This window comes from Melanotaenia boesemani, chromosome 14 (assembly GCF_017639745.1).
Source record: "Melanotaenia boesemani isolate fMelBoe1 chromosome 14, fMelBoe1.pri, whole genome shotgun sequence".
In the NCBI taxonomy this organism is placed as follows: Eukaryota; Metazoa; Chordata; class Actinopteri; order Atheriniformes; family Melanotaeniidae; genus Melanotaenia; species Melanotaenia boesemani.
In genome coordinates, this window is record NC_055695.1 from 6248792 (window position 1) to 6274535 (window position 25744).

At 36.3% G+C, this 25744-nt stretch overlaps 1 protein-coding gene across 1 annotated transcript in view; it reads right to left on the minus strand.

Moving 5' to 3' along the window:
- Nucleotides 1-5844: 5844 nt before the first annotated feature.
- Nucleotides 5845-25744, minus strand: part of brinp3a.2 (bone morphogenetic protein/retinoic acid inducible neural-specific 3a, tandem duplicate 2) — a 58128-nt gene continuing 38228 nt past the window's right edge. The window contains exons 5-9 of the mRNA XM_042007202.1: nt 20590-20695; nt 20110-20346; nt 16171-16393; nt 8968-9310; nt 5845-7142 (exon numbers count right to left, since the gene is read on the minus strand). Of these exons, the coding sequence (XP_041863136.1) occupies nt 6372-7142; nt 8968-9310; nt 16171-16393; nt 20110-20346; nt 20590-20695 (1680 nt within the window). The 3' untranslated portion in view covers nt 5845-6371. The remainder of the gene's footprint in view (nt 7143-8967; nt 9311-16170; nt 16394-20109; nt 20347-20589; nt 20696-25744) is intronic.

Sequence of the window (25744 nt, forward strand, 5' to 3'; positions counted from 1 at the left end):
CAATTGCTCAATGAACAGAATTCTGTTAAACATCATAATTATGGGTATATTACCTTGGGATCTTTTTAGTTTGCTGGAGGACAAACACCGCAAGGGGTGAATTATTTTATAGTCCTGTATTTCCATTTTCTTTGAAAAACATCATCCATACTCATAAGTATTCTGTGGATGTGAATTTCTTTTTACTCGTTTCGTAAAAGTCTCAAAACCTTTTCCTTCCATGCACTATTTAACCTGATCAGCATCTCTAACCATCTAAATCCATTTTCTTTTACATTGAGTGACCTCAAAATTGAGGCAAAAATCGTCATTTACAAACAAACATGATATGAAATGATAGTTCTTTCCTTCTTTAGGGCTCTTTTTTTAAGCTGCAGTGGAACAGTCATTTACTCTGAATAATTGACAGTGCTGTATTCAAGACACACTGACATTTGGCAATACATTTCACTACTCACGTCTCATCACACACTACTCATCCATGTACAGCCATTGTCCAGCCTAAATTGGAGCTGATGGGAAGAGCCAACATGCTAGAGGAACAGACAAATTGAGGTGATGGCTGTTAACCTTCACAGGTGCTTGGGCTTCCTTTGGTCTACAGTGCCACTCAGACCCATAAAAGCCAACAGATCAGAGGTGGCATCTTGTACCTAACATTCTTAATTCTCACAGAATATTTGACCTGCAGTGCAGCGGCTGAACATTTTATCACAGACAGTACTACTTTAGCTTCATGTAACAAATTGACATAAATAAATCAGATTAATCTGGATGTAATTATATAATTGATTTCCTAAACCAGGAGTGTCCAGCTCTAGTCCTCGAGGGCCACAGTCCTGCAGGTTTTAGATTTTTCCCTGCTTCAGCACACCAGATTCAGATTAAATGGCTGTCTGAGCATTTTGACTGATTAATCTGATTCAGGTGAGTCACAAACTGCACTTCTACCATTCCCCCCCCCCCCCCCCCCCCCAAAAAAAAACAAAAAAAAAAAAAAAATTCACATTATGATTGACAGAGTAGTATGCTTGGTTGCCATGGTAATTAGTATCATCCCAGGCCATGTTGATCATTTCTGAGGAAAAGTGAACAGACATTATGTTCTATGGTAATCTTTACTTGTATAATCATCCAAGTCTATTTATGTTCCTAATCCTAACAATGTAGCTTTTTGACCAAGCCTAAACAAACAGAACAAAGGCAAATATAAAAACAATCAACAAGCCAAAATCTTACCAAACATTGTCTAAAAGTAAATGTAAAGAAAGGAATCCTAAAATGACCATTTGTAATAGAAAACCATCTGGAAAGTCCTACAGTCCATTTGCAAAAGTGAAGGTACTTCATACATTCCTCACAGATGGAGACACATAAGAGCTATATTTGCTACCAGTATAAAACTCTGCTTGATTCAAATCTTTCTGTTGAAAAAAACAAAAAGAAAAACAAAAAAAGAAAACAAATTGATTAGTCTATTGGAGCCTACCAAGACAGTTAAGATGGGAATATTTTAGGGAGGACAGAATACAGCTGGCTTGCAAGATAAACCATGCACATGTTATTACATTGTTATTGAGGTTACGGTTCTTTCCCACCTTTCTCTGACACAAGTCACAAAAAATCTTTCATTTGTTTGGGGTTAGTGAAAGACTGTTGCCAAGCTGAAATCCTTTTCTTTTTTAAATGTTTGAGTGTAGAACAAGGCTACTGATTAAAAGTGAAGCCTGTTTTTGTTACCGCTGCCTCAGTAGCTTTGACATACTGACACATCCACACACAGCCATTTTTTGCAGCTACAGTATTAAATGGTTTACTAGGCATTTGAGTGGAACAGCAAATACTGTGCGCTGCCTGAGCTAATTTGTATTTGGTCTAAAAGTGTCCAAGAAGTGGCTTGTCAGCAGTGCAACAGCTATGGTCCTCTGTCACTGTCTATGCAGGATCTATGTGACCAAGATTCACTGCTGAGCTCTTTTGATTTGTTTTACAAAGTTCATAGCTGGATAGAAAGATTCGGTAATCTATTAAAACTTGCAAGCAATAATGTAAGCATGGTATTTAAGGCTAAAACAAAGTTTATGCTGCTGTTGGTTTGATAATATTTGATATCTGGTATACCCAACTTTATTAACCTTCATGATTCTCTGACCCCCTCATAGACAGGCTTCCTTGAAATTATCTATTCTTCAGGAATAGTCAGTCCAGATCCAGGACACAAAAACAGGTTGGGCAATTAATCGCTGTGGGAAAGCCCCATTTATCAAGTAACATTGAATCATGAATAGCAAAGTCAGTCTAGTAATCTCAACGAATGAAAAGACCTTATAAAGTAAATAAGAGACTGAGCCCGAGATCAGTTAATCAAAAAACCTAAACAGCAATATTATGAGAGATGCATTCAGTACCACGGATCACATTTCACACAGAACAACACAGATGCTCAGCATATATGTTTTCATCATGCTCTTACCACTCAACAAACTTCTACATCCCTGAAGGAATGTTCAGTAACCAAATTAATTTTAGAGAAAGGCTACTAGAGCTCAAACAGTTCCTGTTTATTATTGTGCAACTTACTTCAACTATGTAAAACACCAAAGAAGCCTCTGCAGCAGGCAAAAACTTAAAATACTAAAATATTGTCATTAAAACAGTAACTGAGACTTACTACACTTAGTAGATAAGTAGTAAATTTAATCCAGCTGTAGATGATGCGTCCAGAGGTAGAGGATGACAGGGGACACACACCTTTTGTTGCTGCAGCAGATGCTATCAGGTCTCGTCACATTGCTGGAGTCATCCAAGCTGCTGGAAGTGGTGGATTCTTGCAACGTGACACTTGACACATGTTCCTGTTTTCATGTTATTGTTGAAGCATTTTCTTATGTCTATTGTCAAAAGGCATCAGTCCAACGACTTAGTGCCAAATGTTGCAATAACTTACAGAACATAATGAGGCCTGAAAGTTATCACAAGATTTGATTATAATATATGCACATAGATTTAATAAAAAGACATATTGCAATTTCCTTTAGGGATTAATAAAGCATTTTTCATTTCATACACAATTTGCAAAAATCTCAAGAGATATGTTTTCTCTGCACCAAAAGAGCACAAACAGGAACGGATTTAAATTATGATGACTTTAATAATATTGAGTTCTGGGCTCTGAGGAGGATTCATTACTCCATCAGGTCTGTTGCCACAGATTTTCAGTCCCGTTGTTTTTGTGTCATACGGCATATGCCATATGTGTCCTCTTGATAGCCACCCTTCCATGGAGGCCATTTCATTTGAGTGAACAGTAGGTGGATCAACTTATGGGCAACACATGTCTTTTTTCTTTCTTTTTCTTTCTTTTTTCTTAAGGAAATCACTTTCAGTTATTATTTATCTGGTGTAAATAGTTTTTGTGGTTTGATACATTTCTTCGCCACTTGTCCAATTTAATAATCTTTAAGACATATTCCACACCATGCTGAGATATGCCAACTTTTTAGCAAATAACGCTTTTAGAAACATGCTATTGGAGCCAAAATATTATCATATGCCTGACAACTTTTCCCAAAAGACTGCAAGTAACACAGTGCCTATTTGAAAAAAAGAAAAAAACATTTTTTTTTCTTTGTTTGTTTTTTGGTAAGTTATCGCTTTTGGGTAGTCCCGACACTATTTCATCTTTTGAGTTAAGTGGATTTTTATGCCTCAATGATTCATAATTCATTGTTAAGTGGCTTAGCAAAACGAAAAATATTCCACTGAAAATAATCAGATTAATCTGATAGGACTTGACAGAATTAAAGTTAAAATATGGCAGCAAATACAAAAAGAAAAAAAAAAAAACTTTGATAAACCTTTAGAAAGACGGGAAAACTGCTCAAGATGGCTTTAAAAGAATATATGGCTGTTCGAGAGTAGAATACAAAGAACCAAGAGAGGGCTTAGCACTTTAGTACAATACGATATTTTTGTATTAGTTGAGAGTTACACCACATTTGCATAAAACAAAGTGAGCTTCCAGAAAACTAATATTGGAAAGTTTTAGAGTTCCTTTACCATGACAAAGATTTAACAAAGGGAAATATTATAAAACATATGCATAGGTCATTGAGATAATCTTAAAACCTCTAAGATACATCTATAACTTATTTTTAAAAAGTGGGTAAATTTCCAAATGAAAATGTCAAAAGTTGTACTCAACTATAAAGCCTGTGACAACTTCCACTTCACAAATCACACACACACACACACACACACACACTCACACATATATATATATATATGTGTGTGTGTAACTGAGTTACCTGTTCACTTCTCTTAATTAAAGTGGATTTGACAGAATTGATTACACACATGGTGACCTCCTTTTAAATCATTACAGTGGAGATAAGTTGGGTATAGCTGAACAAAACCGACTCCTTTCCAGGCTATGTTCACAGCAAAGGTTTCTGTATTAATTTGCCTACAATAGCCATTTTGCAACAGAAACCCCAACATTACTGTTTAATCAGCTTGTTTAATGTAGGTTAGCATAGCCAGTTAAACCAGCATGCCTGCTTTTTGGAATACCCACCCAGGTGGTGAAGTTGTCTGTTTTTGTTTTGGTTGTACAGTAGTTGTTGTTTCACAGTCCAAAAACATGCTTTCTGTGTTCTATGAAAACTGGTGTCTATAAATCCCCCTTAAGACTGAGTGTGAGTGGTTGTTTGTCTCTCTGTGTTGGCCCTGTAATGTACTGGCAACCTGACCAGGCGTTCCCTGGCTCTCACCTTGTACCTACCAGGATATGGTAAATGGACTGTACTGATATAGCATGTTTCCAGTAATCTTCACATGTTTACTAGTCATGCGCACAACATGTCACATTTACCCATTCACACAGAAAACAGGCCCCAAAAGACACATCGAGCGGCAGCGTGGGGTTCAGTGTTTTGCCCATGGACACTTTGGCATGGAGTCAGGGGAAGCCTGGAATCGATCCACCGACTTTCTGGTTTTGGTGAATGACTGAATAGATATGCTGCTGTTGCTTTCTATCTTGTGTATCTTTGTTCCATTTTTCTTCTATTCACTCTCTATTCACTATCCCTTCCCTTGTTTCCACTGTCTGGTCCAGCAAGGTGTAATTACTGAGCAAGAACCAAATAAAAAAATAAATAAATAAAATATATAATAACCATCTTTCTGGTTGCTATGATTCTGGAGAGGACAAGGTAAAAATAAACAAATAAATGGATTCTATTTTTTTATCTTTTAAATTTTATGTATTCATTCAAATAAAGTTTTCTTTTACCCAAAACACATTGTTACCAAAATCTACCGTTTACTCATGTTGCACTGAACATTTCCTGTGTGTTAGGAAATCAGCTTTATGACTTTACACAACTAAAATTTAAAATTATTAAGCTAAGTTTGAACTTTCAACTTTACTTTTGCATAACTCACGTTAAATTATTTCTTCTAAATATCAGAGCCTTAAGGAGAAGAAAATAGTGGCTGGTTGTATTAATTGTGGTCTTTTGTTAAGCAACTCAACATAGCAAGATAAAAAAATAAATAAACTACACAAAGAAAATGTAATCCATTTGTTTAGTTGGATATTGTGATGTCAAACAAGAGCTTATCTAATCAGAGCTGTAGTGCATTGTTCAGCTATTGTCAACTGTTTTTGCTTGAAATGCAATTTAATAGGTGAGTTTCTGTTAAACTAAGTGAGCTCGTTGAGACGTGGAAATAATTACAATAGACTAAATCAAACAAAATAACTTTGTTACTTTTATATTCTCTTAGACCCAGTTTTTTAGCCCCAAAATATATAAAAAATGTTTCATCACTTGAATCTGTTATAACATGATGTTTTAATATCAATTTATCTACAAAATCTTAACTGACACCACTGTAACCTTGTCTTCATGGAAAGTGCACTGTCACTAAAGCAAAGAAACATATAAAAATTACAAACAAACATACTGTACCATGTATACCATGAAATGTCCATTCAGTTGGCGTTGGTACTTACAGTATAAATGAGAAGTCATATTGAAATTTGATGGTTAAATTTTATGTAGTGGTTTCCAAATTTATTGAAGAATTCTTTACAGTTAGCTTGTTTTGTGCATTTCTTCACTGCCCCAAGCCCATTTATATATATACCACTGAAAAGACAGTAGTTTGCACAAAACAAAAACCAAAACAACCACATGAGTACATTCTCAAGCAGCCCTCAGCTGGTCATCCTGAATAAACCAGAGTTTGGTAATCCATAGAGACCGAGCATCTGTAAGCATCTGCAAGAAAAAGGGCGCTATTTTTATGTCCAGGAATACTCCTTAAACAATTCACAATGTAGTTTTCCATTCGAGCAGCTGTTAACTGCACAACTTAGTGGTCTCGTAATCCAGTGAATTGGGCAGACGGGCGCTGAAGGCCTGTATGGAGGCATGAATTCGGACTACCTCGCTGGCAGTCATTTTAAGTCTGTGCCGGAGGAGACAGGCAAACAGATCCAACTTTTGTTGACCTGGGGGGGACAGCCGGTTCACCCTGTCCCGTATTTCCAGGAGCTGAAGCATAGCTGTATCCTGGGAACCCTGGGTGTATGGGTAGTCCAGCTGCAGAATCAAGTCACGGATTGCCTCTGGGTCAAAGTGCATGCTGTAGCCAAAGACTTGGATACTGTTGATCTTCATGTATCCCAAGCTCTGAGCAGGATCTGTCAATTCTATGGGCTCATAGTAAACACTGTCATTTGCTCCATCCTGAGTCTTTATCCTGCTACGAAGGTAGATATGGATAGTTTCAAAGAATGTCTTCCACTTGTTGCCTAATGTCAGAGTCCAGTTATAACACTCAAAGGGTAGGTCCAGCTTGGTGGCTTGCCAGTCTGGAAAACTGTTCTCACTGACAGGAATGTACCAACTCTCTGAGTGGCTCCCTCCAAAAGGGTTGATGTAAAGAGTGAGAGCAGGCTCCAGGGTGCTGTTTTTTGTAAGGCAGATCTGAAGGGATATTCCCAGCAGCATGTGGACCATATTGGACTTATATTTGTTACTTTTCAGTGTCAGTAACATCCTCTTTCTCCATGATGGGTCAAACCAGCTGTTAAGTCGCATGTCATTGCTGATGAAAATTGCATGGACCTATTGGACACAGAAACAGACCAAAAACATGGATTCAGCTTAAAAATTAATGTACAAAAACAAACATAAAATCATATTGATTATTTAAAATGAACAAAAATATTTATAGATTCCATAAGATGTATTTTTTATGGATGTTTCTGAAAAGGTAAGACATGCACTATAGTTTGAGGTGTGAACTATTTAATGTGGATCACAGTTATGTGCCATGTAATATGCTTGTACAAAGGGTTTTTGCACATAAATTACCAAGACGAACAGTACTCTGCTATGACAGCCGACTCTTAGCCTCTATTGAATATGTTTAACTTAAACAATTTATTGTTTATGGTTTTTACATTCCTGTTAAGAGCACCCATCTCTGGTCCAATCAAACTACATTGTATTTGTATTCCTTCTATGATTTATTTAGTACCTTGGACAACTTAGTAATTAATTCAAATGTGATGTACTGGACATTTTTGAAAAGCAGTGCTAAATGAATACAAGCTCAGTAACTTTACATTTACACTTACCTTGCTCATTATTCCGTTTACACAGCAGCAGTTAAAATATTTATTTTACATCCCTAATTAAATTTCCTATTAATGTAATAAAATGTAATATATCTGAGAAAGAAGAATGAAAATTTCAAGATTTATTAAAAATGGTATCAGGTCAGTGGTATAGATTTGATAAAATAATTATTGGTGTTAAATACTTAATCCATAAATGTGATAATAATGATATTTTATTATTATGATCATCCTTAATTATTAAGATTAGAGCTTTGAAAGTAGTGCCTTGTAACTTTCTAACCTTAAAAATAAGTCCTTCTGGTCCATTTTGAGGGCAAATTGACATTAATTATGCACATTCCTGCAGCCGTTGTTGCCCAGCAGACATCTTTTTTTGTTTTCCTCTGGGATGCTGCATCACCTTACAGCAGTAAAGTGAAATAAAGTTTAGTAGTAGGGCTTTAAATTCAGTAAAATCAGTAAAAATATCTCATATATGTGCAGGGATTTAAATATATTGTAGATGAGAAAAAGTTTATATACTTGGATGATAATCCTGAAAACTATTCCAGAAATGCATCTGATGTGAAAGAAAAATAACCTGAATGGTGATGTCCAGGAAGGAAATTTGTACAGACCTTCTCTGACTTTTGCAGATAACTAAATTTACACTATGCAGAACCTCGAAGACCTTGCAGATGTAGAAAACATTAATTATTAAACAATGTATTTTTCTCTCCATATACCCATATACAAGACATACACTAAAAGGACAGGCATTAGGAAAGAGGTGAAAAATAGAAACCCCATTGTGCAGTGAGGCATTTTGTGAAATTTGTCTGTATTTGAAATTACATTTCCCCTTTTTGTCAGTGTTTTCTAGCAGTTTTGTGCAAGTAAAATGTCCAATAACAAAAACGGTTATTTTCTGGCTTCCAAAATATTTTTCTAGTACTAGATGAAAAAAGCATCTTTGTAGTCAAGTTTTTATTTATTTATTTATTCATTTATTTATTTTTTCAATAAAAATTAAGAACAAGTCTTGCTTCTTGCAATTAAATAAGAATGTGTTTTTAATGGCAACAATAATATTAAAGGAATAAGCATACCAATATTATGTGGTAGCCAATATTAAAACAACAGTGCCCTATAGAATATAGCATGAAAATTAGTAAAACAGAAAACTAGGCAGGGAAACTATGTCTGCCAAAACAACTTTACAATGCTGAGTGGTTCCCATGAGAGCATGTATTTGTCTCCAATCCTGTTGAAAGACTGGCTAACACTCAGTGAATGTGAAATCATTAAACAAAGGCTAAAAAAAATACCTCCAGCCTGCGGTCTGCTCTCTGCAGAAGGTAGCCCAGCTCCAAATCCTGGAGGTCTGTTTCAAACCCAAGATAGTTCTCCGTAGAGTCTGCCACCATAGGCCTGCAGGCACCCTGCATGAGGGCAAAGCCCGGGTTGCAGCTCCCACAGCGGGTATGGTTGTCTGGTGCACATGTTGCACAGGCTAAGCCCTCCCCAACAGAGCAGGGTGGGGGCAGTTGACAGGAGCTGTGTTCATATCGGCAGCTGCAGCTGTGGAGCTCCTCCGAGAATTCACCAAGCTGGTTGTTCTCTGAGCAGTACAGGAGAGACTGGAAATGGCTCAGCCAGTAGGAGTGGGGCCTGCACCAGGGAATGAAGAGAGGCAGAATGAGATGGAGAAAGAAAGAATAAGAGGGGGAAGTTATTGAACAACCCCTCAGGTGAGCTCAATTAATAGGGAGAAACTTTATGAGACACCTGGCTGTGTCTGCAGACAGCTTGCTCGTTAAATGTGAGACAGGAAGAGATTATTTCACTAATCCAGGTTTAGGTAATTTACATGTTTAAAGATTAGTAAAAGTTAATTTTGCTTAGCCCTGCGACACTGCACTGGAATAAGCATGGATGGATGGAACCAACTTTAGGCTGTTCAACTTTATGTGAATTCAAACCTGATTATTCCTTATCAATAATATCTGTAGAGAGTAACATCTTAAAATCAGAGGATTTTTTTCATTTAATTATCAAAATTTGGAGTTTTGAAAGAAACAACTAAGATTTCTTGCTAGTCTGTCTGCCTGAGATTCCTTTGGAGGTTTCATGGATTTGCTGCCCTTCAATGTTCGATTAGCTTAGGTTAAACACACCAAGAATATGAGCACAAACAGTGAAAGAAAAGAAACCAAGATATACACAAGAGACACAGAAAGCTGCCTTTGATCAGTTTGTGACATGAATATTAGAAGTGCACTGCAGCTGCTGGGTAACTTAGTCTCAGATATGCATATAATTCTCCCATGTGAACGGGAGTTTGATTCCCCTCCGTGTTGCAATTTTACTACTATGATCCCTTTATGCCTTTTATCCTCTCTGCTCACCGAAGAAAAGCAATGCTCAGTATATACCGCCAGCTTTCTTTTAGAAAAAAAGAGCTTCTTTGATGAGGGAGTATTGAGGTAAACTTTATGCTAATCTAAAAATGTTTGTCGGCTTACATTTGAGGCATCTTTTCCTTTGTATCCCAACGTTATTGTGTTCTTGGCAGTCGGAAGCAGGCTTGAGTTCAGATAATCAGTGATTTGAATATAAAAACCCTCTAATGGAAGAAGCGGTCATGGGAAATGAACTGAAAGAGCTCTTCCTGTCCATCACCCGCTACCTGTGGATAAGGCATTTCACCTCCGACAGCTTCGGCAGAGCAAAGCTGTTGCCAAGACAAGACTGCACTTTTACTGTTAGTTCCCCACTGTGATTATGTACAGCCCCCCACAACTCTCCATCTGATCCACTGCTGTGAATCACAGTGTCCTCTAACTTCTTTGGTGAATAAAAAAATAACAGATAAACAAGCTAATAAAATCGGACAAACGTAGACTCATGTATTCCGTGTAAAACATCTCACATTTATTAAAAAAACACTGAAGGTTTGAACTATGACGATCAATATCCTTGCTTTGAGTTTTCATTGTTTAAATTTTTGTTTTCATTTTGAAATATCACCTGTTTAGTAGTCTGTGCATTAACCACAATCAAGCACCAACAAGCAATGCATAATGCTAGCTTGTAGATTTTTGGCCCACTTCATTGTTAGGTTTCTCTACTGTCATTTAAACTTAGAAAATCATTTGTCTACAAATTCATGTGCGATCTGATAGGATGCAACTAATTCTGTGACTTCTTGTAAAAATTGAAGGATGCTGGAGGTTTTCCATATACTTCACCTGCTTTTCTCTGCTTTCTAGATGAGCCACATTTAATCTCTGAGTGTTTTTGTTTTCTGGCTCCTGTGTGTCCTTACCTCCCTCTGTTTGTCCGTGTGTGTTTTCCAGTCTCAGCAGTCCCTTTATGTTTTATTCTGGTAAACACCTCCATCTTTGCTAGTTTTGTTTCTTGTCTTTGATTTTCTTTTCCTGTCTGTTTTGATCATCTGCCCCACCCTCATTGGTTTTATGTAGTTTCTCAGTTACCACAGCATTTATAGAGTCTCTGCCTCCGAAGGTTATCAATTTGTTTTTGTTCTCTGGCTGTGTTTGTGCCCATGTGCTTTTCTTCAGCTTCCCCTATCATTGCCTTTTAGGATTATGGATTTGTTTCCACTCCTGTGTTCAATCTAAATCTGAGTTTTTGCTTGCCAAGACTTCCCATATTTTCATCAAACCCTCAGTAACAGGTGCTTCTTTTCTTAGCCATGCCAGGCTCTCATCTCTTTGTCTTTGAAAAGAGCCTTACTCACAATACTGAGAATTGAATTAATCATTTTCTGTCCATTCTACTTTAAGCTGTGGTACTGTTTGGGAATGAAGATAGGATGATTTTAAGACATGTCTGTTGGGATTTTATCTTAGAAAAGCATTAGCTGGATTCAGGAATGATGTGGGGTGATGTAGTAAGTTCATCGCACAAAACGCTGATTGGGGATTAAGGATGGGACCAGGATAGTGGGAGCAGTTGAATACTAATGAAAAAATGCCTCCTGTGCTTTCCTTTGATGCTTTCACTCGACCTTGATGAAAAAATATTTTGAGGTCAGAAAAAAATAAATTAATAAATAAATGAGGGAGGCAAAAATAAAACAGGTCAAGATTACTGAGAATTCTTTTAAAAAGGCCTACATCTTGTAAAGGAAGAGGAAGGTCCTCTACATCCAGGCTAAACATTAGGAAGAAGCATTTTGCTTTTATGCTACAGACAAATAGAACAAACTGCCTGTGCAGATGAAAACACACCAAATGCAGACACTTTTAAATCCAGGCTCTCATGCACAATTCTCATTCACAAAGCATGCAATCTGCACTTTATCTATTAGCCTATCTAGACTGTAAAGACCTTTTCTATTTGCCGCTGCAAAAATGGTTAACAATTGTTAACTCCTCCCTCTGTACTCTTTTTTTTTTTTTTGCATTTTATCTGTTTCATTCTTATACTTAGTCCTATAATAATAATGTTTTTATCTGACCAACCAGCTTTAAAATCAGAGTATTTCCTGCTTAAGGAGGAAGTGACACAACCACTTCTATAAAACCTTGCATCCCCAAAGTCTTAACTGTAGCCTGGTTCTTTAGTCTTAATAACTAATTGTTATTATTTTAAATTTTCATTCATTTAAATTTTTTCTTAAGCCAAAATAAATAAATAAATAAACTTGAAATTTTAAATTTATTTAATTAAATTAGATTTTTTTTTTCTTTTTTTTATTAATTAAAAATAGGTACCAGGCATATTAATGTACATTTTCACATAAATGTGCAAGATTATAGCTAAGAGCTAATTGCCCAAGACAGGTAGATGGACTTAAAAACAGAAAAATACAATGACATAATCCATGGACAACATATAATGGACAACATATGATAACAAAACAAAGACAACAGCAAACATTTGCATCAAATGCCTACAAATAAAATAAAGCCATCCAGTTAATAACATGTCTTTAAATCTTCAAAAATAATTCCAAGAATTATAGCAAACACAACACAACACAACAACAATTGATGTTATACGTGGTGGTCATTTAAAGGGTCTGACCAAAGGAATCTGTGTTTCCATCATGACAAAGCTGCTTATTGACTTTCTACATCTCGGTACCAACAACAAGTAAAATGTCTCATGTCTTGAGGAACTCTTTAAGCAAACAAAAGACTATTTTACCTCAACGCATGCAATTTACTTAGTTCACTTTCTGCATAATGAAATTACCACACTGACAACTCAAATGGCTTCCATAAACTTTAGCTACAAAATCTAAATACTGATTTTGTTTGGAATGTAAAATATTTTCTGTTATTGTAGATAGTTTATAACTAACTGCTTATAATTTTAATGTCATATCTGCACATGTTGTCACAGGAGTATGTTCTGCTCCTTTCCCTAGCCTTTCTTAATTTTGTATTTCTTGTCACAGCTATTCTGTGGCTGCCATATAAAGCATGCATGTCAAAGCAGTCAGTCAGTCAGTCAGTCAGTCAGTCAGTCAATCATTACTAAAACTGTGTAGGCAAAAGAAATGCAAATATGCAATATTTAAAGAAAGTGGTTTCACAGACAAATTAATTGAGGAATATTCACCTTGAAAGGGTCTTTAAAAAGCGATTCAGCAGGTTTAGATTTAAATTTTAATACCATTTGATAAAGACAACTCTGGCGAAGCATTCTAACGTGCAATAGATGAATAAATTTGGTACCTTTGGGGAAAAAAAGCTCTGAACAAGAAAGGCGATTTCTAAGCTGACTGCAAAGAGCATGCAAGGCAGTGGGTCCTGAGGACCTGGATTGAGAAAGACTGATTTCAAGGACAATGTGCATCATTAAGGTAAATGGCCAAAGTTTGAGCAAAATTATGATTATCTGTATGACAACAGCCAAAGTGTCTGCTGCTTCAACTACCTAATTCTCTCACATGTTTAGCACAGGAGCAGCAAAATCAATCACATATCGTTCAACCATCTCAACCACTGAGATCAGGATGTTAAGGGAGAGCTTTTGTTTCTCTCTGGCAAACTGACAAACATCCCACTCCAAATCTATTTCAGCTGAAAATGGATGAGATTCTACAAAAAGAGAAGAGAAAGGGGGAGCATCAAAGTTGATTTGGCTGTAATAACATCGATAAACACTGCTTGGAAATGGGTGATGAAACGTCCTGGCAAGTGGGTGGAAATATCAGTTGGAAAGATCAGTGATAAATGTGTGTTTTGGCAATTTGGTGTGGAGAATGGGGACAGTTATGGTGAGGAAAGAGTGAGATAGAGACAAGAGATCAGAAACAGAGACAAGGTGGAATTTTAAAGAATTGTATAGATTAATCTGACATATGATCTATGTGCTGCTGCTGCTGCCGTTGCCATTTCTGTGGTGGTTGAGTCAAACGGAGTGTTTTATAAGTGACAGTGATGGCTGGATGCATCACCCTCTGCAAACACCTCTTCAAAGCACTCACAATGGCATGTCTACAGTTTTACTGACAAGTGACTGTTTTCTGGTGTGGGAATAATGACTGTCTTCTCCCAGCAGCAAAATCTGAAGGTGTATAATGTTGTTAAAAGACAGGAAAATTGATATGGAGGAGGTTAAAAGGGGTTAGTCATATAAAGCATCCATCTTGAAGACAGGTTTTCTTTGTGTTTCCAGAAACTTTAACCTTGGAATAAGTGTAATAAATCTAAAAAGCCTCAACAACCAGTCTGATGACTATTCATTTATTTTAATTTAAAACAGCGACAAAACAGCACATTAGTAAATAAAAATGCACAAATGTAAATGTGCAACAGAGTGAGCCTAGCAGCTAATTTGCATCTGATTATCCCTTAGCAGGTCGAACATTGCACATAACAACAAGGTAGAAACAATAAAAAGTTAATTGCAAACCAGTCAGATTCTATAAAATGCAAGAGATCGCAATCAAAATGTCTTCTCATACTGTATAAAGTTAAGATTATAATATTAAGATAAAATGTAAAGACAGAATACATAATTTGTTTAAAACCTGAAGCTCAAAAGACAAGAAAAAGGAAAAGTATGACCTGGCTACTATGGAGCGATTTCCCAAACATTAAAATTTGGTTATAGATTTAAAAAACCTTTTAATGGAGACTAACAGAAATATTCTACTCAGAATATTTACATTTTCATTCCATTATTCTGCTAAAGAAGAAATTTCAAAGCAAGCCTTAGCTGTGACTGTTATGTTCTGGTGACCAGCAGCAGCATCATGCCACCCAGCTGCCTGAGGATGTGGAAGGTAAACTAGTTACTGTTTCACAGATTGGTTCTTTAGTCAGACTAAAGGTTCAGTTTGTACTGAATGAATGAATAAACAAATGAAGGATATAGTGTAAACCCTATATATCAGACAACAGTCATGCAGGTAATAAAGAAAACAAGGTAATAAAGCTGACAACTATTTTATTATTATTATTTTTTTTTATCTGTTTAGACCTGTTTTGTTTTACTCATTGATTTAAGTATCACCACCCATCCTGTGTTTTCTTGTTCAGATTTTCTATCCACTTTTAATTACATAATATTGCAAAATAATATAAATGTAAGGACAAACACACACAAACAAACAAATAAATAAATAAAACCTTATTGCAGGGACCTCTTTGAGCAACTTTTATGTCTCTACCAATGTCAAAATCAAATCTACACTCGATTGCAAGACAAAAACAAAAGTACAGCAACTACACCTAATTAAGCAAGAGTTACATCTCAAGAAATCTGTGTGTCACTGGTAGAGCTGAGGACGATTAAACCATCAAACACATGTAAATTAAATAAAAAGTATTTGCTGTTCACATAAAGTCATTTTCAAATTAGAAGTGACATAGCCATAAGTGATATTTATCAGCACTGTACTTTGTTGTATACTACAAACAAATCTTTAGTGTAGGAGAAATTTGTTTAAATGCCTTAAAGATTGTGCTTGTGGCAGCTACATTAAGCTAATATGATTATCAGCAAGTGAAATGTGGATCTTTTAAAAGCTGGAAAAAAAAAAAAAAAAAAAAATAAACTTTTCTAAATGTATGTTTTGTTGTAGCAACACATCTACAACCACAACAGGATGTACTGTATCAGAATATCTAGTGTGTGCAAACCAAAATCCATAGAGAAATCCTTTACACAAACTTTACATACCCTGCAGGGACATTGCAGATGAATGCATGGGAAATAACACCACAGGGAAGGCATTTTGTTTACTTCCACTGACATGGATTAGAGCTGCATGCTGTGATTACATGTACAGTAGGTGTGGACAAAAAATGTCTGAATATTAAAGCTCCTCAAAGGGTTGCTGTAGAATTGAAATGTAAGATTGCACAACCATAAACTGGGAGATATGAGAGGGGAAAAAAAATAAAAGAAAAAAGAGTAGCCTTTTAAAGGAGGGTTATCATTGTGATTCACTCAAGCCTTGTAAAATCATCTACTATAAAAGTTCAAGACTAAATATTTGATTGTACATACACATATAATGTAGAAGTTTTGAAATGTGTTCTCACCGTTCTCTTGGTATGCGGACTTGTGGCTGTCGGTGACATCTTTTACTGAGACTGAACAGCTTGAAGATGACTCTCTGGGCTCGTTTGGAGAGGGCCCGCATGCTGTTCTCCAGCTGCTCATATCGCCACTGAAACAGGCTGTCCAAGGACCACAAATGTTGTATAGCTGACACGTTCAGGAAGTAGTTCTGGGGAAGCCTTGCATAGAAGGCCTTGAATTCATCTGTAAAAACACAGAAGGATTAATTACCATCAGTATCAACATCACACCATCATTTGTGTCCAAGACAATAATTAACATCCACCTCAGTAAGACTGTGCTTAGCTTGTGTATGTGGAACAAGGTCAGCCATGAGGTGTCTGAATTTGTAAAAATAGAGGAAGAGAAGACAAACACTATACAGACCTGATTGAAGCTAATACTCTAAGAAGCTAATACTCTAAGAATAATGTCTTTCTTCTACAGTGGGGAACTGGTTTAAACAAATTCAGCACAATCACGTAGCACAATAAGGAAATAAAATTAAAACTACTTAAACTGTTTCCTATGTCTGAGATACCCTCTACAATAGTGGTAGCTAACGTTGGTCCTCGAGGGCACCAATCCAGCAGGTTTTCCAGATTTCCGTGCTCCAACACACCTGACTTAAACTAACGAGTCATTGTGAAGATCCTTATAGGCTGTTGGATCTATTTAATTTGAGTCAGGTGTGCTGGAGCAGGGAAATCTGGAAAACCTGCCGGATTGGTGCCCTCGAGGACCGACGTTGGCTACCCCTGCTCTACAAGCTATTTTGCTGATAGAAGTTGGAAATGCAAAGCTGCGTACTGTATTTATTTATTTCTTTTTCAGAAATGTCAGATAATCTTGTGAATGCATGTACTTATCTATTTCAATCAAATGCCAAAATTAGGGCCAAACAAGGGACTGGTGCATAAAATGGCTACATTTCCATATGTCTCTATATAACGTGTCATGTATGTAACAGTGTGCAACAACTGAATCAAACTGTATGCAGTATCTAGAAATGAATGCATATTAATCATGAAGGTAAATATAACATGTCTATGACTCATTAATCTAACTGTTATCTTCAACATGTAAACAAGAATACAAATTTGTTGGAATATTCCAACATCATCTTATTAATAGACATATTGAGAACATTGTCTTATTTAGAAGAAGGTGAAAATTTATGTGGATTTAAATGTAGCCCATGTCAATCTCAGATATAAGCAGGTGGGTATGTTGTGCATCTACTGGCAATCAGGTTTAAATACCAGGAGTGGAAGTAGGGACAAGACTAAAGAGATTCCAAATATGTGTGTACATCCACACTGGTAAGCAACTTGCAGGTGTTGTGCACCGTCCTACTTTGATTTTTCTGTCCTGGGTTTACAAAATGCTCTGGCTGCTAAATGAAGCCCATATGTGTGATATTCAGATTCATAAGTCACATCTTGCATTGGACGTTTTTCATTTGTCTTGCTCAAATGGTATATTCACACTGCGATTAAAATGGCAAGGATCACATTTTAAAGAAATAACCAGCAGACAATGTTGGCAGATACCAGAGATACCATAAGAACACAGAGGATGTATCATTTGTGTCTTACTATGAAATGCTGTTTCTCATATGACTGACAGCCTGTTTTATTTATGCAACAAACATTATTTATAATTTAAACTGGGACCTGAGCTAGCCTAATTTACCTTGAACTGGGATTCAGCATCTTACAGGTTCTGCTTTAATAAGTCATACATCACCTTGCATTTTGTGGATTTATTGATTTAAAAAATACAGAGAATGGAAAAAAAAATGAATAAAATAAAATTCTGTTTAATTCTTAAAACTTTTTTTTTTTTTTTTTTTTGCTATTTTTGGTCAGCTTGATTTTTTTTGTGTAAAAAAATGGATGTAGAACCCCAACCGTATTGAGCACAATCAAGATAAAGTCTTTTTTTTTTTGTTTCAGGACAACGTGCATTTTACTATTATTACTAATTGTAGTTGGAAATAACACACAGATTAACAGTGGCCAAGCCTTTTCTCATCTGCATGTCCTTCCCTCAAGTCTTGGCCTTCAAGAGAAAAAAATATTGGCATATCAAACATAGACACAACAAAAACTATTTACATATTTACATATTTACATCTTGTCCTCATTTATAGTGCTATTTATTTACTATCCTCACAAAACAATCTCCAGCTCAGCATCAAAAACATCTTCCTTGCTTTATTCCAGCCAAAGACCATTATGGGGGTGGCTTCATCATGAATTCCAGGTCAAAAGATTGGTCTCATAGCAAAAAGGTAGTGAGAGAGATTTTATATTTATTATGGAAATGTAAAAAATAGTCCTGGTATCATGAATCACTTCTTACATTGAGTTCTAACATAAACTCTACATTTTGCAGCTGGATTGTAAAATGTCTTAGATGGGATATGAATGCCTAAAAAACTTCAGCAGACCACTTACAGGATAAGCTATTGATCCCCACAGAGTAAAACATTATTCTTCCTTAGAAACTGTTGACAATATAAGTGATAGTGCTCCGGGGACATTGAGGTAGTTTTAAGTGTTAATCTGAGAGGAGCAGCCATACAAGGAACTCCATTTTTTATAAGTCTGTGGATCTGTTAAACGATATTCATGAGGCGAGACAGTAAACCAGCAGGCGTGATGCAGAACCTAACATGGAACGTTTGAAAAAAATACTTAGATATTTGTGTCTTTAAAAAATAGCACTACAGAATCCGGTTTAGTCTTTGCTCTTGTTTGGTTCCTTAGAAAAAAATGTTAAATATGGTGAAGAAAATCTACTATTACTGTTGCATGTATACACAGCTGAACTGAGTGCAATGCACAGGGATACAGAATAGTCAGTTCACTTGAATTAGAACATCATTGCACTTCTGTATCATCACATAAAAATACTGGTTGTCTCCTGTATAGGTTTAACCCTTTCATGCAAAGTGAAAAAGCTGGTTTTGAATATGAGGATGGCATGCTTTCACAGTCGGTTCAGTCGAATTTAAATATATAAATAAATGATCAAAATCATTTTCACCTTACATGTGCTTAGATGCAAAAAAAATGTATCTGAAGAAAAAAAATATTTTTTTAAAATAAAACAAATCATATTTTAAGGTTAAAAAATTACAGATACTAACTAAAACTAAAACTGCATACTCCTGACCTTAATCTGGGTCAATAGTAAGACTTCTTTGCATCGTCTTTTGCTGATAAAGCAGTGAGGAGTGATATCTTTGGCCGAAGGACACATTTATGATACTGACTGCAGTCTGCAGTCTGGGCACGCTCCTGGCCTCGCTTCACAGGCAGCTATTAAAACATAAACTTTGAAGGTAATTGCACTTATGGATATTTCAGCCAAATCTGAAGAGTACAAAAAAAAGTAAAAAAAAAAAAAAAACATAAAAAAAAAGAAGACATCCATTTTGATTTCACCTGAGTAATAATCACCCAGGCAGGGTGACCGAGCACAGCAATAATAACCAAACACTGTGCTAAGATCTCTCATTCAACCTCTGTTTTTTCCATTAATATGACAAGCTGGACTAGCAATAAATGGGTTTTATAGTGGATTAATCCTCTCCAGCTATACTGTAAACTCTTTTTTTTTTTTTTTTTTAAATCTAGTCATAGCATGTTGTTAATTCACTATATGCAGAAAGTGTGCCAAGATCCAGGATTTTCACTCAGTATAGTTCACCTATTAATCATAGGGTAGGGGGGATGTACATATAGGATTCTCACTCAGGTTTAATGGTGCAGATAAAAGACTTGAATTCATCCCCACTTCCTCTCATATAAATGATTTATATTCAAAAGTCAGATTTCCCTGCATATAGGATGAGGCATGCAATATGAGATGGAGCAAGAATTCATTATTTTTTACAAGGGCATCCTCACCTGATTCCTCAAATTCTTTATAGAATATCCCCCATGTCTCTGTGATCCTCTCCAGACTCTCTTCCATTGCTTGGATGTCCATATAGGGGCAGTTACACTCTGGGAACTTGGGGTCACAGCTGCACCAGCAGTCATTGTCCTTACAGACGAACTCCCCCTCTCCATTGCAGGCTATATAGCTGAGAGCTGCCTGAACAAAGTTTTCTCTCAAGTAGTCTGGGAGGATCACCTGCAAGCCTGTGAAATCAAGATGCGTTTAGGATGGTCATCAAAAGTGAACTTGTGGAGTGACTGCGAAAGTGTAGAGGTAATACAGCGGTGGTTTAGCATATAATGCACCTAATAAAACCCAAAAATCATTGTGTTTTTAAGCCCACCTTTTACTTGTTCACTTCATGCACTCAATGTTTACAGAGTAATGTTTGATTTTAAAACCCACATCAAAGCATTCACAAAAGAGGCGGTAAAAATCATACAAACCTTGCAGCTGCACTTTGTTTTCAGGGCTTTGAACCAGCACAGAGCTTACAGAGTCAAGGTTGTCATAGTTACTGCACCCAAGAGGACCTGTTCGGGTTTCTGTCACCTGGGCAACAACAAACAGAATTTTATTAATTTCCCACTTTATCTGTTATGTTTTAGAACATGTGGCCGAAGTTGCATTTTTTTAAAGACTACATGTTTATAGGCTTTATCAGCAAAAATTGTATGTTTCGTCTTCGTAAGAGGCTTATTTTGTAAAAAAAAAAGCAGGTTCTACACAACTGCTATTATTTGTGAATGTGAAAGGAATTTAAAATTAAGATGAACTCATTTTAATTCCTCTAAATTGCTGTGAGAGTGCTTGTGTGCTGTAATTTTATGCAAAAATGTTCCTTTTAACTCACTGATTGAAGACGTTTCCATTGATTTTTTCCCCCCACATATCAGCTTCAACAAAGCACCTCTCTTTGCTTCATTTACAACAAGAGATCTTATTTCAACGCTTTCCATTGTCTTACTGTTACAGACTGAAAAGCACCTAAGCAGATCTCATTTTTCTATCTTTGTGGTTGCAGGACACTGTATTACGTTCAGTGATTTGTCCTGGTCAAGCTTGTCAGAGGATAGTGGGTATAAAGTGACAGATGGATGAGGTGAGACAATGAGGGTCAGCCTATCAGTAACACCATCATAAAGGGTTGAAGGCCTCAGAAACTCATAAGACTGGTGCTGTGAGGAAGGGAAAAGCTCAGCAGGGTGATCTTTAATTAGAACGAGAAGAAGTGAGCTCATTACACCTGTTTTAGTCTCTGTGCAGTGATCATATGTGTTTTTATATCTTGTTACTGGCTTTTAAGGCTGTTCATAGCCCCCCGCTTACATCTATAGGTGATCTTCAGTCTTTGTACATATGAGCTAGGTTGGAAGCACTGTTATACAGGTGTTAGGTAGCTGCATGTGCACGTAAACCACATTGGCATGTTTTAATGATTGGAGGAGGAGGTTAGTCTGGGATTTGCAGCCAAAGTCAGATGATTATTAGAGTACCTTTCTATGTAAACGTGCATTACAAATAAAGATTATACAGTTATTACTAATATTTATTTGGATGCCTAATCCTAAATAAAGCATCTACTGAATAAACCCGCTTGGAATCTTACTCCCCCAGTCAATCTGTTGTTGCGTCCTTGGGCAAGACACTTCCTTGCCTCCAGAGACAGCATCACTGGTGAATGAATGTTTCAGTGGTGGTCGGAGAGACCTTTGGTATGAATTAGCTGCTATATTTCCGTCAGCGTGCCCCGGGGCAACTGTAGCTACACATATAACTTACCATCAGCAGGTATAAATGAATAACAGATTCAATGTAAAGTGCTTTGAATGCCTTGAAAAGTGCTATATAAATTTATTATTATTATTATTATTATTATTATTGTTATCGGGGGGGGGGGTTAGGCAAAATAAAGATAACTTTATAAGTCGATAACTTTCAAGTAAATCTTTCAACTGTTTCTCCTGAGGGATTTTAAAGCTCACATGGATGTGAGGAAATGAGAAACAATACTGGATTTCAAACCTTATAAATGTTGAATCCATAAAAGAAATGATTTGATAGGCCATATGATACGCTATATGGCAAACATGAATTTCCCCAGCTGCTATTCACTGCTGATACATTCTGGTATATTAAAAATACTTAATAAGACATTATTGGCCACCTGAATCTTGGCACATGACAGTCTGAGGGAGTGAAGAGAAAGCAAGAATGCTGTTGAGGATCTGAGGCTCTGTTTAATATTTTTTCTTATGACGTGAGATCATAGTTTAGGGACCAATGCAACTATGGTTTTATTTTATCAATACAATTCATCTTAGAAATAATACGTACAGGCATGGATCTTATTTCCATTCTTGTTTTAAGCATACATTAGCTGGAGACTAACCTTCCATTTATATTTCTTTGATTTAGAAATTTAGCTTGCACCCTAAGCTGCTAAACATGGCGATAAAAAGAGCCACAAAGAAGAAGCAGTTTGGATTTTAATTGGTGAAGTAGAACTACCCTGTTTTATTTAGTGGTTTTGGTTGTAAAATCACACACCGAACAAACACGTTTGAATGGGAGCAAAGTAATAATCGACTCCTTAAATCCACAGCAAAAAGAGCATGAAAACATCAGGGAGGAATTCCAAAAATGTCAGAGCAGCCATTTTTACACTCAACCACTGATCTTTGGAGGAAATATATAGACTTTTAGAGCAACCACAAAGCAAAGAAATTGTAGTGGGTAAAGCCGAGTATCAACTCTTGTTTTTATTTATTTATTTATTTTTAAGGAGTCTTGTACATTTTACCTTGTGCATATTAATCTGCTGGGGTATTTACATGTAACTAAGAAACCTAAACTGTTTTTAAGTAAAAAGCAAGCAATTTCTATCGTTTTTTTTTTTTTTTCCTTTACTATATAAGGTTTTCTTGACACTACATAATTACAAGTGAATATTTTGAACTATAAAAGAGGACCATTCATTCTCATATTCCTTTATAAGTTTGTGAAGACAGGCTTACATAAGTCTGTAAACTTTTGCATCCAGCTTCAGGTATTTGACTGTGAAATCAAATTCATATTTAAACATGCTTTTAATTATTAAACTATATAACAGAATGATTTCAAAGATTTAAAATTCTCCAGCGTAAAAGTTCCTCAACTTTAGTGTTCTTCAAAAGAAGCTAGAAAACCCCTTTTCCGTCAGACTGGGATAAACTGGTCTTGGGCCTCTGCAGACAAACTGCTTGCCAAAATGTCATTTCATGCTCTTTGTACAGTAAGATTTGCAAGTTATTTTTTAAATTAATAACTGTGTTTAAACGTTACATGAGTTACATTAGAGACTACGGCAGACTAAATGGCTTCTTATTCATATTAGTGATTCTTATTAGTATAAAGCATCAATAAAACGACTGGAAAATGACTGTTTCATGAATAAAACAGTTCATCGTAAAAGCCTGTTCTTATGAAGCCATTCATAGGACAAACTTGGCAAGAAATATCCATCAACTAAGCCTTGACTTCTGTCATGTGGGCTGCTAGCAGCTTTAATCAATTTGTTCTCAGATTCTAGTTAAGTTTTGGTAAATTTGGCAACTGTTCCCAGCCACAGTGTCAAAACTGGTCACTGTGGCTCTGATTCACACATTTGACTTGTTTCTTCTTCAGAAATAGGTTACCCTTTTATTATAGTCAGAAAACTAAGTTAGAATAATCTAAATTGATGGCTATAACATGATTTATTTTTTCTCTTTAGGATTTTCAGTAAGAATTTGATCTTGTTTCAGCTCCTGTTTTGTTTTCAACATTAGAGATCTTACACTCCCTTGTTAGGCACAACCTTTAGTTTGGTCCTGGACAGGTAAGCAAACTGTTTGTATATCAGAGCTTAAGGGAAGATTAGTAAGAGAAAAAAAAAGATAAAATGATGGTTAACACAGCCAGCCTTGTGTTGTGTCAGTATGTGGTTCTGTGTGTGAATATGTTTATTTGCTTTGCAGGTTTACACTTTTTTGTCTTCTCTTTACTTGTCCTTGGTTTGAATGTAACTGTAGACAATCGGCAGTCCACTCCGTCACAGTGCTGACAGTAATCAATAGGCTAAGATTGGTTACAGAAAAATGTGTTTGCTATCACATGAGCACAATAAATCCAGTGACTGTCCATAAGAAGATAATAAAAAATTAGAGGCTTCTGTTGTTTCCTTATTTATATCTGACACCTTGTTTATCACAGCATATAGATAGACTGAGTAAGGTGGGGATATCACTATTGATTGAATCGAGAACATTCTGAAATTACTACAAAAGAAGCTCCCCTTCGCTTTCCATCAAATAGACTCATTACTCACGTTTAAACCAGCAGGTCCAAATACAGACTGTGCTGTATTGTCGCTGCGTAAATAAAGTCCAGATTTTCACAGCAAGCCAGAACTTTTCATTCTTCAATTTCCCCTTTGCATTGAAGACAGCATGAAGGAATTGCCTCACTAGCTCTCTCTCTCTCATTCATTCCCCAACTTCTTCAATTTCAAATTGACATAGAGAGGTGCAATTGGTTCTGCTACTGTGCGGGTCAACACCTTGTAGAAAGGATGCACAAGTGTGAAGGAATCCGTCACTCCTTTGACTCACTTTCCACCAGTCATGGAGGTGAATCTCTGCTCTTCCCTCTTCCCTCCTGTCAGTCATGGCAGATGACTGCCTTTGGAGCATGAAAGCACACTCTCACATCCTCTCTTCCTCTCTTGTAGCTACAGAAAAAAGCCCTAATTCTCAAAAAATGTAACAGACTAAAGCATCTGCTGCTTCTTCAGCATGCCAAACTTGACTACAATGCTCAATCCTCCCTTAGAAAAATGTATTGAGAGGGACAAGACTTTGATATAAAGACAGAAAGTCAGACTCATGTACTGGTATAGCAGTGCAGACCACACAGCCAGCTCCAACTTTGTCTCAAAAAAATAAAAAAGCAAGGAAAGAGGGCTGTCCTCCCCACAGTCACCCTATTAACCCCATGCTACCTGAAGGTGACAACCGGAGGCAGAAACCTGCCACCAGCCGTGTTTCACATGACTCATTTATCTTCTCTTCAGCGTATGTGCTTATCATGCAGCTTGCTGCAAACTCAATGTGCTCACGGCAGCTGAAGATCATATCAGAAACAAGATGATAGAAACTAAAACTCTCTACTATTTTCATTGCTACTGTAATTGCACTGTTATTACAAGGAAATTCAATACAGAAAGAAAGAAAGAAATGTATATGCACATTTGGTAATGTTAAATGCTGAACTAAAGAAACTAATATTTTCATTCTTTAAATTATTTAACTACTTTTTGAAATCGCATGCAATATAGTGTGACACAAATATTGGACAAAATATTTGATCCTATCATTTTCATTATTGTTATCCCAAAAGTTTCTATAGCAGTTTCTTTTTGCATATGATGGTAGCAGCAAGATGAAAGTCGAGCACTGTCACACTGGGCAAGACAGTCTGATACTTAATAATTATATTTTAACAGAGGAAAAGCATCTGAGTCCAGGCTACTCCACGGATAATGGTCATTCATCATATCGGTTGATTACTGATTTGGTAAAT